The sequence below is a fragment of the Syngnathus leptorhynchus genome, chromosome 17, assembly GCF_054491065.1.
Source record: "Syngnathus leptorhynchus isolate UIUO chromosome 17, UIUO_Slep, whole genome shotgun sequence".
Lineage (NCBI taxonomy): Eukaryota > Metazoa > Chordata > Actinopteri > Syngnathiformes > Syngnathidae > Syngnathus > Syngnathus leptorhynchus.
Genome location: NC_141211.1, coordinates 7542382 through 7557056, shown reverse-complemented (window position 1 = coordinate 7557056; position 14675 = coordinate 7542382). Strand labels below are relative to the sequence as shown.

General features: G+C 42.3%; 1 protein-coding gene across 4 annotated transcripts in view; it reads right to left on the bottom strand.

The window, feature by feature from the left end:
• Positions 1 to 3897: 3897 nt before the first annotated feature.
• klhl13 (kelch-like family member 13) overlaps positions 3898 to 14675 on the bottom strand; it is a 16783-nt gene continuing 6005 nt past the window's right edge. For 3 of the 4 annotated variants that reach the window (XM_085936258.1, XM_085936256.1, XM_085936257.1), the window contains 6 exons: positions 11303 to 11444; positions 10996 to 11128; positions 10384 to 10580; positions 9410 to 10205; positions 8364 to 8477; positions 3902 to 4832 (listed from right to left, as the gene is read on the bottom strand). In XM_085936258.1, coding sequence (XP_085792384.1) covers positions 4345 to 4832; positions 8364 to 8477; positions 9410 to 10205; positions 10384 to 10580; positions 10996 to 11128; positions 11303 to 11416 — 1842 coding nt within the window. In that variant the 5' untranslated portion in view covers positions 11417 to 11444 and the 3' untranslated portion in view covers positions 3902 to 4344. Of the gene's footprint in view, positions 4833 to 8363; positions 8478 to 9409; positions 10206 to 10383; positions 10581 to 10995; positions 11129 to 11302; positions 11445 to 14675 lie in introns of all 4 variants that reach the window. The other variant, XM_085936255.1, reaches the window with a different exon arrangement.

Below are 14675 nucleotides of genomic sequence, written 5' to 3'. Positions count from 1 at the left end.
AATTCCTGCATGTTATCATTAAGTATGATGCATAAACAACAAAGAGAAGAGCCTTACTCGAGAGTTCACTATTCTGTCTGGTCTTACATTCATTCAATGTGCAGAAACTGAGCTTTATGCAAGGACCAATTACTAATGAGTTACTGGGTCAATATCACTATAAAATGCCTTTGGTGGCCTTGTCAGAATCACTTGTAGCAGAATAATGAACATTCAATTTATACAAATCCCGACAGAAAAGTCTCAAAGGCAACTTAGATAGCATTAGTTAACAAATAATTAATAATATTTATAATAATAATAATAATAACAGACACATAAATAAATTAGTTAATAAATTTACAAATAATAGCTCATTATTTGGCAAGTAGAAAGAAGGCAGGTCACTCTTATGTAATGACCTAAATAAATCATTGCCATCTTATTGTAAGGTGGAACAGACTCTTCCCTAAATATAATCCAATTAATAACCAACCAGTTTTCATTTGCCCAGATGAATAAATGATAGAATTAATTGTTTTTGCTTTACTCAGTTGCCAGTATCAGGGCATATAAAACGTTTCTTAGTAGGTCAACATCCATTCGGGGACTTTGTTACAATGAGGTCATCCTGTAACGTCAGTTTCTTTCAACTGCACCACACATTACCAGTTGAGAGTTTAAACAGGGTGAAGGAGGAAACCAATGGATTTTATTCTTGTGGATGTTTCTGCTCAGACCATGACCGTGAACATGAAGAGGATTAACTTCTGAGAGTATGTCGGATGATTTATGTTGAGGGAGTTTGCATGTCAGCTTGTTACGCATGTGTGTGTAACGCACACACCTTTTATATCCGCTTCAATGGCAATCAAAGCGTCGTCCTGTTCTCATTAGGATCACTAGAGGTCATTAATGTCGCGTGAGTTCCTAAGCACCTAAGGCATCATATCAGCGATAATGGAAAAAAGTTGATCTAATGGGAATATCATTTTGCACCATTATTTTGCTGTCGTGTCTTTTTTTTTTTTTTTTAAATCGCATGTGAAGAGACGTTTCAATCGTTTGCTTGACTTTTTCCATCAACTGCCTGCCAGGCAAGCAGGACAGCAGTGCTTTTTCATTTCATGTGCGGAGAAATTCAGGTAACCATGGCAACCTGCTATTGTACACAGGGACATTTAGGCAAAAGCCTGAGTTATCCATCAAGACTGTCACACCCACATGCTAACAATTGGACATGAGCTATCTGTTATTCCCACTCAAATAACACATATGTGATCTACAGATGATGATGTAATGACGCGGGTAAAATCATTGTCTTTCTGTCCATGATCTTCATCTTTGATCACGATAAATTGCATTTTGCCTCAGGATCTAAAATTTGTTTAATCAAATTAAAAAAGACCAATATTTTAGAGCAATAAATTGTTAGGCTGAACAAAAAGTCACCCATACCGAATGAGGTTCACCTTTTGTTCCTGATTTATGCTTAATCCTCTTAGAATCATTTCCTAAATAGCATTCGCTGTGATTAATTTTGATGTAAAATGAGCAGAATAAATGATATGACGTGTTTATTTCAATAGTTTCATACAAGTACAATATACCTCATTGGGTTGCCAAAGGACTTGAGCAGGTGCTGCCATTTGGGTCTTTAACCGAGTGGTAAACCTGCGGGGACATGAAGCCAGAGCTGTATTTAACCTCGCGAGATCCCCCCCCCGAGCAGAGCAGCTGTTCTCGCTGGGCCCAATTTCAGAGCGTCAAAGGGAAATCTCACTATTCCAAGTCTGCAAATGACTACTGACTTGACTGACAGCTAAATCGGGAGGCATCAAGTTTATAAAAAAATCAAGACTGCAAGGCCGACCAAGTGGAAATAATCTGGATGGCGTCAGAAAGCAAACATTGCTGCGGCAGCACAGCAATAATGCAACATGAACACAAGCTCCATGGCGTCTTGCATGAAAAGGATGATCTGTACAAAGTCAGTGAAGAGATGCTCCAGTTAACAAGTACAGCAAGCACACTTTGCAAATTGAGGAAAGAAGCCATGCGTAGAAAATGAAATCTAGGCCTGTGACACGGCCAGATGTTGAAGAAAAACAAATCCTAATTACCGCTACCACCTCTGGCATCGCCGCACGCGCACGCTGCAATCCAGCTGGTGTTGGAAGTCAAGATGAATCAGGGCCGGATTATTCACTGCACATTCACAGGGAACCGAAAATTTGACCTATGAATATTCATTAAAGAGGATTAATAAAAACATGTAAACCTCTGTGAAGCATGTAGGCTTTAATAATGGCGGACAGCTTTTGGATTGAGTGCATAAAAGGAAATGAATACAATTATGCGACGGGAGTAACATTGGGATACTTTGGCTGTCTGCCATCCGCTGGGATCAATAGCCATTAACACGGTCGCGCACACAGTCAGAAGACAACGAGGATCTGCATCTCTGCGGAGTATTTCATCATGATGGGGGAGGTCGGAGCTTTAGTTACAGTAAGAGCCATCGCCATCGGTCCCACTCCCTCCCTCCCTCCCTCCCTCCCTCACCGCTGCTGCCCAGATATGCCTCCTGACTGACAATGTCATCAGGGCGCTTGCATGTAAACACACCCAGCAGGCTGGACAATCTGGGTCACTTCCTGGCTGCATTACAGAAAACGTGGCGTGCCAAATATGTGTTACGATGTAGACACACGTACATCTCGTCACTTGATAAGACAGGCCACCAGTGGTGATGAAATTCACCAAGAAGCACAGGTAGTAAAGATGATGAAAGGAAGATCAGACCAGGGAGGACGTGTTTTTTTTTTTCTTGCTTGATCTAGTTTTCTTTTGTCTTCTCTCTTCATTAAAAAAAAACAGGCAGCATCATGTAATATTGACACTGGCTTGCACAAACTTTGGGATTTGGTGGAACTCTACAGACTGTGACTGTGCAGTTCCAACTCAGGCAGTTCAAATGAAAAGGTTTTTTTTTGAAAGTGTCCATGCATTCCCTTAAAGATTTCTGTCAAAAGGCTTTCTTTGTGTTTTTCAGTCCTTTTTCTGTAGTGACCTTGCATTGATCTTTTATTATAATTTATATATTTATTAAGGCATCATTTCTGTGAGAATCAGGAGCGCTACTGTAGTGGTCGGGGGCGGGTCAATTCCACCCCGCCCCATTTTTAGTTGCCGTTTAATTCAAATTTTTCCCGATCACAGCACATTAGTTGGGAATCGGTGCGATTCAGGATTCAATGGTTACCTGATTGATATTGTAGATCAGGACTTTTGAACCACAGTCATTTTCAGCAGGGGCCACATCACCATTTTCCTCAGAGGGCCGCTGGCTGTGAAAACAATATCAATGTATAGTCACACCACCATATCATTACACACAACTGTCCCTGCAACTGACAATTTAGTGAGCCATAAAGCGATGTGGAGGGCCACATCTGTCCCCCGGGCCTTCAGTTTGACACCTGTGGTGTAGCTAGTGCAGGTATACCTAATTTTGTGGCAATCTATTCAGCGCACAACAGGCCCCAAATGAAGTGAAATCAGAGGCTGGACAGTAATGTGCCGTAATGAGAGTATAATGAGGATATAACGGTTTGGACCAAACTCACCTTATGATTACACAAACCTTTTGTTCCCGGTAACAGCGTGAAATGCTCGTCTCGGACACCATATGTTGCTATTAAGGATTTAATCGGCGGGAAGCAGGTGGGCAGACTGGGTGAGGTTTCCATCTGTCACGGTGCCAGCAGAGGGAGAGAGCCAGTTTCCAGCGGATTGTTTATACCAGTGGTAAACAATCTGCAGCTGACAGGTGTCACTGGGAATTTTTCCAATCAATCACAGTGAAGAATCTCAACATGTAAATCCTTTACCGCTAATGATACCACGATTGTCTACTTACTTTGAAAACTTTATTAAATTTAGAAAACACCACTTTGTTGACAGTTTAGTAGCAATCGCAGGAAAGTAAAACCGAAGGAGTGCTTTTTAGGCGGGCCTGGTCCGAGCCCTGAGCTTGTCCTGGTAACCTTTTCCTCCGCAACGCGCCTGGAGACATACGACAGGCGGCAAATTCAGGTAGAAAAGTTGATTTGCAAAGTCCCTTTTCACGTCAATGTACTTCATGACACGATACAAACCGAGTATGCAACACAAGGGTGGAAATTGCTTGCCTTTCGTGTAGCGGTGTGTAGGTTTAACCGCTTGAGGAACTGTAGGACCGAGGGACGCAGTACTGACTTAGTCCAAAAGGGAAGTGCAAACAATGTCTATATATGTTTTTTGGGGGAGTTAAGGGTTATGGGGGTGTGACCAAAACAGGGCTCCCCCCCCCCCAATCACTCATCAAGGGGCTGAAAGCGGCGACTCTCTGGATGGCGAGCCTGACATCTCGTCGGGCGGGAACACGGTGAGCGTGCAGGCTCGAATCCCGCCGAGCGACTCGGGTAAGTCAAACACTTTGTGCCACTCGTCTTTCTCGGGGTCGTACTTCTGAACTATTTCCACCATGCAGCGATTGTTCCACGAGTATCCGCCCACCACGTAGATCTTATTCTCAAACACGGCCACGCCCACGTCGCTCTGGCCTCGCAACATGGCGGCGATTGGAGTCCATAAGTCCAGTGCGGGGGAGTAGTACTCGCAGCTGAGCACGTCGTCGTAGTCGCTCGTGCCCCGGAAGTGGTTCCCTCCGATTACGTAGAGGCGGTCGCCCACCGTGCACATGCAGTGGAGCCCGCGCACGGTGGTCATGGGTGCCTTCTGAGTCCATTTGTCTGCATCTGGGTCAAAGCACATCAGCTCCTTCTGAAAGGTGTCGTGCGTGATGCCGCCTATAGCGAGAAGAGAAGGCTAATTAAACTCCATGCCAAACGCAGAGGAGCAATGTGTGATGGATGGGATGGGCCAAGCTCACTCATTTGCTCTCTTTTGTGTTGTGCAAGCAGATGAAAAACACATTTAGTGGTACCATAAAGAACGTGGAACAAAAAACTCGTCATTTGGCATTTACTCTCCGGTGAGCTTGAGACTACAAAAGCGAGTGAGAGTTGCACCGTGCTCAAGCAAACACGCACAAAACAGACTGTCGACGTCGAGACGCACAAAGCTGAGGCAAAGTGGGGAGGGAAAAAAAACAAAACAAAAAAAAAAAAAAAACAGGACATGTCTACAGGGAAGGCTTAAAATAAAGAGGAACACAATCCCAGCATGCATTTGGGTAGAAGCCAGCCCATCCCCGTCCCATTCGCATCCCCCCCAGGCGGAGAGACTCGGAGCGAGAGCAGCAAAGACTTGTGGTGAATCAACAGCATTAAAATAAAAAAATAAAAAAAAACACTTTGGATGCTGCCCACAGATCGCGTGCTCACTCTATTGAAGACTCTAGAGCCGCCTTTTCGGCCATGCGATGTGGCGCCTACTCAAGTGATCAAGTCAGACTTTCTTTCAAAAACTGGCCCACACAGTGAGGGCACTGGGGAGAAATGCAGCTAGCATTCAGCCTTTCCACTTTCAAATTCTAATCAAAAATGAAAATAAAAAGAATGGATTATTGTATTTATAATATTTACCTTTTAATATCTGATCAAAAAAAATAAAAAAACAGACCGATACGAGATCGTCACAGTTACCATGATGTCTTTCTGATTGGAAATTTGCCAATTTAATGGAGGGAGCACTACATTGTAATAATCAGAATAAAATCCTGCCATAAACAGACTAAAAATGATAAATGTGTTATCATCGCCAAGTGCACTGTTGTAAACTTTTGGAACTTCTAGTTATAAAGGAGTGGGAAGTTGTGGAATAACAAACCCACACCTCTCATGTGGGGGGGGGGGATCCAGTCAGGGTTAACTGATACATTTTTCTTTTCCTTTCAGATGAACTCATCTTTCACCTGTCTTCCCACAAGCGTAAACAAATCTTTTACATTGTCAGGTTCAATTTTAGGCTATGAGGCTGAAACCTGTGAGATCTTACAATAAATAAACGACTGTACACCAGAATGGCGGATTTGATATATAAGTGCTGCACAGTCAGCCTTCGCACAGTCCTCAGTCAGCCCACTGCTTGCTGGAGGCGTGTTGTGTGAGAGACAACACACTTAACCTCGGGGTAACCTACAACAAGCATAAGGCGTTTTATTCAATCGCTTCATGAAGAACTCCATACAATGTTAAATCTGACTAAAACCGGTCATTTGAGGCGAGTTAGTTTAGCCACTGGAGCCTGACTGGTCACTGAAGGGCAAAAAAAAAACGTCTCCAATCGCAGGGCCTCGGAACGTCAGCGTTGCGGTTGAGAAGCGCCGCGGCTCTCGCTGCTCCACTACTCGCATCTTGAACGGCGCCACGCCGCTTGAGCTGTGACGCTCCGTGGGCTGAGTGTATGTGTCAGGTTCATCCAGCTGATAGAATACCTTCAGACAGCTGAGAGGCGCGGCCATACAACGGGAGCTTATCCGCTGTGACAGACCAACACAAAAGTGCACTTCAGTGTGGATCACCTTGCGCAGCGGCTCTAATCAGCCTCCCGCACTCGAGACCTCAAAGGTGCTACGGGGCCTTAGTTCAACAAAATTCCTCTAATTGGCCATTTACCTGCCCTTGAGCATTCAAATACCTGCACTACTTGAAATACTTAAATAAACAAGAGCGATGAATAAATAATAAATAAAGAAATACATAAGAGGAGCAAAAAATGGAGCAAGTGTGCATACAGCAGACTGTCAGAATATAGCGCGAGAGGCCAACGAGGCCTCCACTCCACAGTGTTGCCTAAAATCCAGTTTGTTCCTCTTTCCAAAAAAGCACATTCGGCAATGTGCAGCAACATTACCATCTCCCTGATGCTCTGCATCTTTATTTTTATCCAGCTACACTAAACATGAAGCTTCAACGTATCAGAAGCAATGCAACCCTGCGGGCTCCAGCCAACGAGAGGTACCCAGCTAAAAGCGGATTAGTGGTCCTGTGACCACTGTGTTATTCATCGCTTCATTGTTTGATGAAGTGGAAAATTTAGGACAGATTAAGAGTGCGCTTCCACACAATTCGGACAATTCTAATGACAAACAAAATACTGTGTAATATTTGAATGAATCAAGTGTGGGGATGAGCTATATGTCTTTAAGATAGAACCTCTTAACTATTTCAGGTAGAGTGAATTTAAAGGATTTCAAAAAATGTAGCCCATAAAAGGCTCATCATGTGTGTTGCTGTGAGAACAAAGTATCCACAGTACCTGCAGCCAGTACGGATTAACACACAGGATCTTCCATGTGACATCTCCCACACAGACTTCATCCAGTTATCACCCCCCCCCCCCCGTCTCCCCTCCACTTCCGTTGTAGAAATTTGCTCAAGATTAGTCACACAGGGAGAAACGAGGACTCATCTCCATAGCGCGGGATATGCTGTTTTCAATCCCATGAAGTGAACAACTGTGTTCACACTTGCATAAAAAACACTTTTGATTTGGTTAAAAACAAACTTTGGTGCGGTTCATTTGGTCAAATGTGAATGCTGACTTTGCCGAGTTGAAGAACATATTCGGCATTAGAAAACATTTTTTTTTTTACAAAAAGGAGATATACTGACATGGTCTCAACTTACTTGGAAATCTAATTAATGTGAAATTTGGGCTTGTTGAGTTGTGCAGCAATTGAAGAAAGATCAAATAGTTGGTTTTCTACTAATAAAGTGAAATTGTATAATTTCCTGCAGCACAAGTTTGTTATTTCTTCTGCATATTTAAATCTCTGATTAAAATCTCAAACAGGTTGGATAATTAACTTAGATAAATTAGCTTAGCTAATTAGCTAAATAAACAAAAATTGCTAAAGGAGGTTATTTTATGTTTTTGCTAGTTTTCATGAATAACGGGGGGTAAAGAAAGTTCGTTTTGGTGTTGCAATGTGAGGACTATGTCTTACCAACAGTATTAAAACACTGACCTTTTTAGAAAATCATCATACTGTTAAAATAAACAATTGACTGCGAGAGCAAATGGCTTCATTCGGATAAAGACGTATTAAGGAAAGCTTCTGTCAGGCAACTGCATCGTATTAAAAGAGCAGGTGTTATAAAGCCACTGAGAAGTGGCAAGCAGAGACTTGAAGCTGCTGCCGTCCCTGGCGTGCCAAGAACCTCTTAAAGCAGGTTCTTAAAAACACAATTATAGAAGCAAATATAATTGGTGATGGTAACAAAACCAAAACAAAAAAAACCCCAACTTGGACCACCGTGTAAATCTGAAAACTTTTTTGAGACATCTCAGCCAGTAGAAATAACACATCATACAAAAAAATGTATTTGCTTTTTTTCACGTGCTTTCCAACAAAGTAAATGGTTGCAACTTACCTGAAATATACATATAGCCGCCGTACACCGTCCCGGCATGTCCATAGTGCGGCTCGTTCATTTTGGCAACATACGTCCATTCGTTCGTCCTTGGGTTGTAGCACTCCACAGTAGCTTGAAGGCGATCAAAGAAAACGTATTAGTATAAAGTAGGTCAAGAGTCAGACAACTAAGGAGGACAAACAGCAGCAAATGAGGCCTTGGAGCGTCTCAGTGTGGGAGCTGAAACAACACCGGAGGAGCATCCGAAAAACCATATCAGCAGGGAGCAAACAAGAAATTGGAAGATAATACGACTGCAAAATCATTTCGTTTCCAAGGATGTTTTCATAAAGTTGGCAACAATCTGGAAATGACACTTAAATATTGGGGATTTACACCAGAACATTATTTTCACTGGCATTTATCAGATAAAAAAGACCCATTGTGATTAGTGTGACCTTAATAGCTTGCAGGTTTTTGCCCCTCACAAATCTTAATGGAACCAGTGGGCATCTGAGGGACAACTGGCAGTAATGAATTGCGAGCCACAGTATTTTGGTGACCTTCAGATCTGGTCCAAAACACCGGGGGACAGAACCCAGTAATTGGATCGGCAAGCGACAAGTGTTCTGCGGAGGCCGATTAGTCCTAATAATCTCTGGGGATTAAGAAAAGAGGCAAGAAGAAGAAGAAAAAGGCATAGCTTTGGCGATTGCTTTGTTGGAAAAAGATCACGAGCCTGGCTGATGAGCACCAATAAAAAAAAAAAAGAAACCTCAGTGTGCTCTAATGACTTTGCCTACCTGTAACAATGTCTTCAATCAAAATCATGGCAATTTTATATTCTTCCTATAATAAATTTGTGATCATAAAGAGGCACTGTCACAAGTACAGATACCTTGAAATAAGGCTGGTATCGGTACCGACAGCTAGTATCGGAATGCGCCCATCCGTAGCAACAACCAATGTACAATTCTAATTATTGCCTCAGTGTGTCTTAACGTTCTTTCCAAGAGGTCCTTTTTATTGAAGTGTCTAAATTTGTGCAACGAGGGGGAACTCACCGAGCTCCCCAGCCGCATTCCTTCCACCGACAGCGTAGAGGTGTCCCTTGAGTGCACTGAGGTGGAAGAAGGTACGCTTCTCATTAAGGCATGCCACCTGCATCCATTTGTTGTAGCGAGGGTCGTAGCGGAACACGGTGTCCACCGCCGTTTTGCCTTTGGTGTCATAGTTGCTTTGGCCGCCCACCACGTAGAGGAAGTTGCCAATGACGGCGATGCCGTGTTGGTAGCGAGGCGCGTCCATGGGCGCCAGCGCTTTCCATTCGTGCGCCTTCTCGTCAAAGAGACGCAGTTCCTTGCTCACCACGAGCTGCTGCCGTAAGACGCCGCCCAGCGTGACCAGGTGGGCGCTGTCCGAGCGGATGGCCGTCCGTTCCGACTGCATGACGGGCTGCATATAGGGCATCATTTGGTAGTTGCTAGCTTCTAAGAGAAGGTTGACGCACGTGTTGTCTGTGCGCATGAAGTCCACCGTCTGCACGTGATTGATGAGCTCCTGCGGGTTCATGAGGGGGAAGCGGATGTTCTTCATGAGCTTGGAAGCGTAGTCCATGCGACTATCTTCGTAGCGCAGCCAGCGGCAAGCCGCCTTGAAGAGGTCCAATTCAGTGCAGTGTTTCAAGCTGTTGCTGGACAGCACAAACGCCAAGCGCTCAAAAGGCAGCTTGACAAACTCGCCGGTGCCCAAAAGTGAGGGGAAGTTTTTCAGGATGAAATTGTTGACATATTTGTCCACCTCTGTGAGGTTATACGTGTTAGCGATACGGCCCACCTCCACACAGTTGTCAAGGGAAACCTGCAAAGTGAGATCAAGAAAGGATCTACAATGAATGAATATGCTATGTGTTGACAACAAAAAGCCAGTTTGACTATCTAGATAGGTAGATAAAGAAAAAAAAAAAAAAGGCTTTGAGAATAATGCACTGTAGAATTGGTAAAAATATAAAGCACTGTGTACGCACACGTTCGCTTACCCCAGATATAAGAAAGACCTTGCAGAAATCCAACACCGGAAGGATTTGTAAGAAACTGGCCGCCTCTAGTGTGTCTTGCAGATTCTCCATGTTGAGGGACAACTTGGCTGTGTAGATGAAGTCGATAATCTTCTTCAGGCCTATTCGGTTTACTCCGTGGAGCTTGATGCACATTAAATCCTGTTCTTTCATTCCACCTGCATCGGAGCAAAGCAGAGGCTATGCAAAAAGAGGACGCAACTAATACATAAGCTTCTTTAACTGACAGGTCTGTGAGCGGCTAGATCCATGCTGTCTGTTGTTTTAGGATAGCAACAAATTCAATTCCACAGAATTTGTTTTATACGTGCATCCAAGTGTCAAAAAAAAAACATTTGCTATTAATACTTTGTGAAATCATTCGGTATATATAATTCTGCATCAAGGGCCTTATCGCATCTTATTCTTAATGGCTTGGCATTCAGATTCTCACAAGGTACTGTGTCAAAGCATGAATAAATTCATGAATAAAAAAAATAAAAAGCTTCACAGGATTTTGAATGAATCATCGATGCATAAATTATTCCAGAATGACACAGGAGGAGCAAATATTCAGAGTCATTTGGGACCCACCTGTAAACATGGCTTTGAAATAGTCTGAGGAAGAGGCCATCATTGCTCGATGAACCGGGAAGGCTTCGTCGCCATCGCCAGCGACAAGAGTGACATCGCATAGCAGTCCCTCTATTCGAAGCTGGTCGAATCCCTGCAAAAAAAATGACTCAATAAACCATCCCTGCACACTCCAAAACACAATGAACCATTGTAAACTAACAATTCCTATTAAAAAAACATTTCACACAATACGCTTCTTAAAATGTAAGGGGAAAAAAATGGTGTTTACATTTCAAGGTTATAGCTGGGATTGAATTGAGCTCACCTGAAGAACCACTGAGCTGTGTGTGTTGCTTGTGAAAAAACGTGTGTTTCCAGTCTTTGATGCCTGAAGGTGAGCACAGACGCCCATATCACCGTAGCCCAGAGCCACTTTCATGTGAGTGTCGTCGTCCTCCACGAGGGATCTGTGAAGAGAAAGACAATTCGCTTTGACTTGTGTCACCTGGATTTCCACAGAGTAGAGGCCAGTTCAACTCAACGCTGAACAGCTTGGAATACCAAAGCCTAAATTTCACCACACTGCATGGAAGTTGATGCTGAGGGAGTAAAATGATCGCAATATTAGCACCAGCAACAATTTTAATTTGAATTAAAAAAATTCAAAAACACCCTATGTACAGTGTTTCTGAACATTAAGACACTGTAGACAGCAAAATGGCTTTTCATGCATGCAAGACACGACAAAATGTATAAACACAATCACAGTGGAACTGCAATGAAAATAATTAGATTTTTTTTAATATTCACGAGACTTATTCCTAAAATCAAGCTGCCTATACTGTATTGAAGCTTTCAAATTCTTTTTTTTGTCAATTGAAGCATTTTCATTCAGATGTCAGCCATTTCTGCTTGGGCCTTGAAACCCAGCGCCGTCTGCTCGCTCAGGGATAATTTCCCCTTTTCCTTCTACTGCGGGAATGAGCGGACACAGTAAACTGCAAAATCGATTCATCCCGACTCACGACCAATTTATTCAAGGGAGATAAATGAACAGACCGTTAACAAAAAAAAAAGAGAACAATAAAAAAACAATCCATTCTTGTTTATGATTACTAATAGAAACTGAAATAGCAAAGACTTGTGCTCGCCGGTTTTGTCAGCAGTTTCTGAATTTCCTCTTTGGAAATCAATAAAGGGCATCTCATCTTAATGCTCAAAACTGGCCAGACATGACAGATATCATTTGAACATCCTGGAAAGAGGAGGATGAAGATGACCTTCAGCAATGTTTCATGTGGTGCCCAGTACGGATCAAAAACGTTTTGATTGAAGAAAGTTCATTGTACACAGGATGAGATTCCTTTTTGATATGCCGATAACCTTTTGGCTGACCTTTAGTCTTGGACATAAAAGATCACAGCAATAAAACGGAATGAGCCAAATAAAAAGAAAAATTAAAACATTCATAGGGGATGAACCATTTCAAATTGGAAAATGTGCTGAGCATACATTATGTATTTGTGACCTCTAAATGAAGAAGCGGGTAAATCTTGAATGACCAAGTAGCCTCTTGTCTATATTACCAAATGCCATTTCGACATGTGCACCATTCAGGGCATCTGCATTGCAGCCGGTAATAAACTGTGCGCCCCCTCTGGGCCAGGAACGTGTCATCAAGCGCAAAAGAGTGCTGCATTACAGAAAAGCAGCTTTGAAAACAAAAAATGATCCAACAAAAATATAGTGAACATCTTCATACGACTTATGTGACATTTTCCTTTCTTGGCTTTGGAGCTGATCTCCGGAGGCTTCTTGATTGCGCTCTCTTTTAATGCGTAGTGACATTTTTGTGTCTAGACTCAGGCAAGAAACTAATGAGTGCAAACTGCAGAGCTGTGCTATGCACAAAGAAAATGATTAAACCACCGGACCACAATCAAGTACATTTTAGAATTAAGAAAGCATGTTTCTGGAGACATTCACTTCTATTTGTTCGTAGGATTCAATCAACAATATAACATTCATAATAAATGGTGTTTTTTTTAGAATTACATTACAGTACACAGAAGCAGAAACATTTGAAGGCAACAGTCATTTACACTTGGTTGTGATTTGATTCGAACTTGATAAATTCTTTAAAAAATAAAATAAAATACCGCTAGTGTGTGATGATATCAATCACCTATAAACAGACAGGCAATGAAGAAGTCAGTTTATCACCAGAGGGAATGAATCCCTTCCACTTGTGGACCTTCTATCTCCCTTACGTGCAGATTTATTTGGTGAATAAAAGGCTTAAAAATATTACAGCTACCTTGCACTAGATAGGATAAGATGATAGAATTGTCAAGGGTACCCCCCACACGTTAAATGTTGCTTGGCCTGATTTTGATAAAATAGTGTTTGGCACAGCATAGTAGTAAATCTGCCTCACAATGGGCTCTCGGCCCCGAAGCCAATGGGGACATTTAGGTGTTTTTACCATTGAGTAAAACGTAGAAAGCTTCTGAAGATTATTAAATGTTTCATAATATGCTATTCACAAACGATGTAGTAGCTCACCCTCGTGTTCCATTTGCTGACTTTGGCTGATAGAATACATAAAATGGAACAACACAAATTGCGATTTCCGATTTTAAGCCGCTGACTTTAACAACAAACAAGTGACAGATATGGCATTAATTCCAAAGGCAATGTTACAGAGCTCCTAAAAGTGATGAAAAGAAACATTTTAAACAACACGCATGATTAAGAAAGTCAAGGATCGCTATCAAACACAGTCCAATAGGAATTATAATGCTAAGACAGCAGAACCTCAAAGGCTGAAGACAATAAAGGTCACAAATTGTGGAAATACACCACAAAGGTGGCTTAATCTTTGTATTACTGGTAAATAAAGATTTTAATTGTCATTGCTTCCTAAAGTTTTTAATACATTTGTGTTCAACCTTAATGGCTCCGCTGTATGTGCAAAATTGGTAATATCAAAAAGTCCTTTTATGATGGGCACATGATGGATAAACAACTGAACTGGTTGCCACTTGTTTTACATTTTTAAAAAACTATGGAACAGGAAAACTAATGGGACTTTGTCGAAAGCAAAAGCAAAAAAAAAAAAAAAACCCACAGCAAACACATCACTTCTACCACGACTCAGTTGAATTGTTTTGTTTCTTGAAATGAAGGTGAAGGGTCACACAGGATGGTGATACAACTAGCAGGATTTGACACCACCACTGTTTCAAACGCACAGTGAGCACAATCACAGGAAGGAGACAGGATTTACATTTACCCTGTCAGGTGGTAAGGCGGACAGGCAGCGAGGAGAGAGTGGTTTGTCCACACCACAAAGGAGTGTTGGTGGCTGCCGGAACGAAACAAAGGAGACAACAGCTACAGCATCCAACATGAGAGACGGAATCTCACCAAAGTAAAGTTGAGCTCTACTCATTGATGCAATTAAGCTTTGCCATATTGGCTCAAATAGTGGCAAGCGGGACATTTATTTACTCAACTGGTGTTTATCAGTAGGTGGGCTCTTTAGTCTTGTGAACATTTTTGACTAGTATATGGGAACTAGCAAATGGGAATTTGTACGTCCCAAGCAACTCTTACATAGGATTAGAAAAAAGTTGGAAGTCAAAGAAACCACTAAAAGGTGTCAAGGGGAATGAAGAAATGAGTAAGGAGGGAAT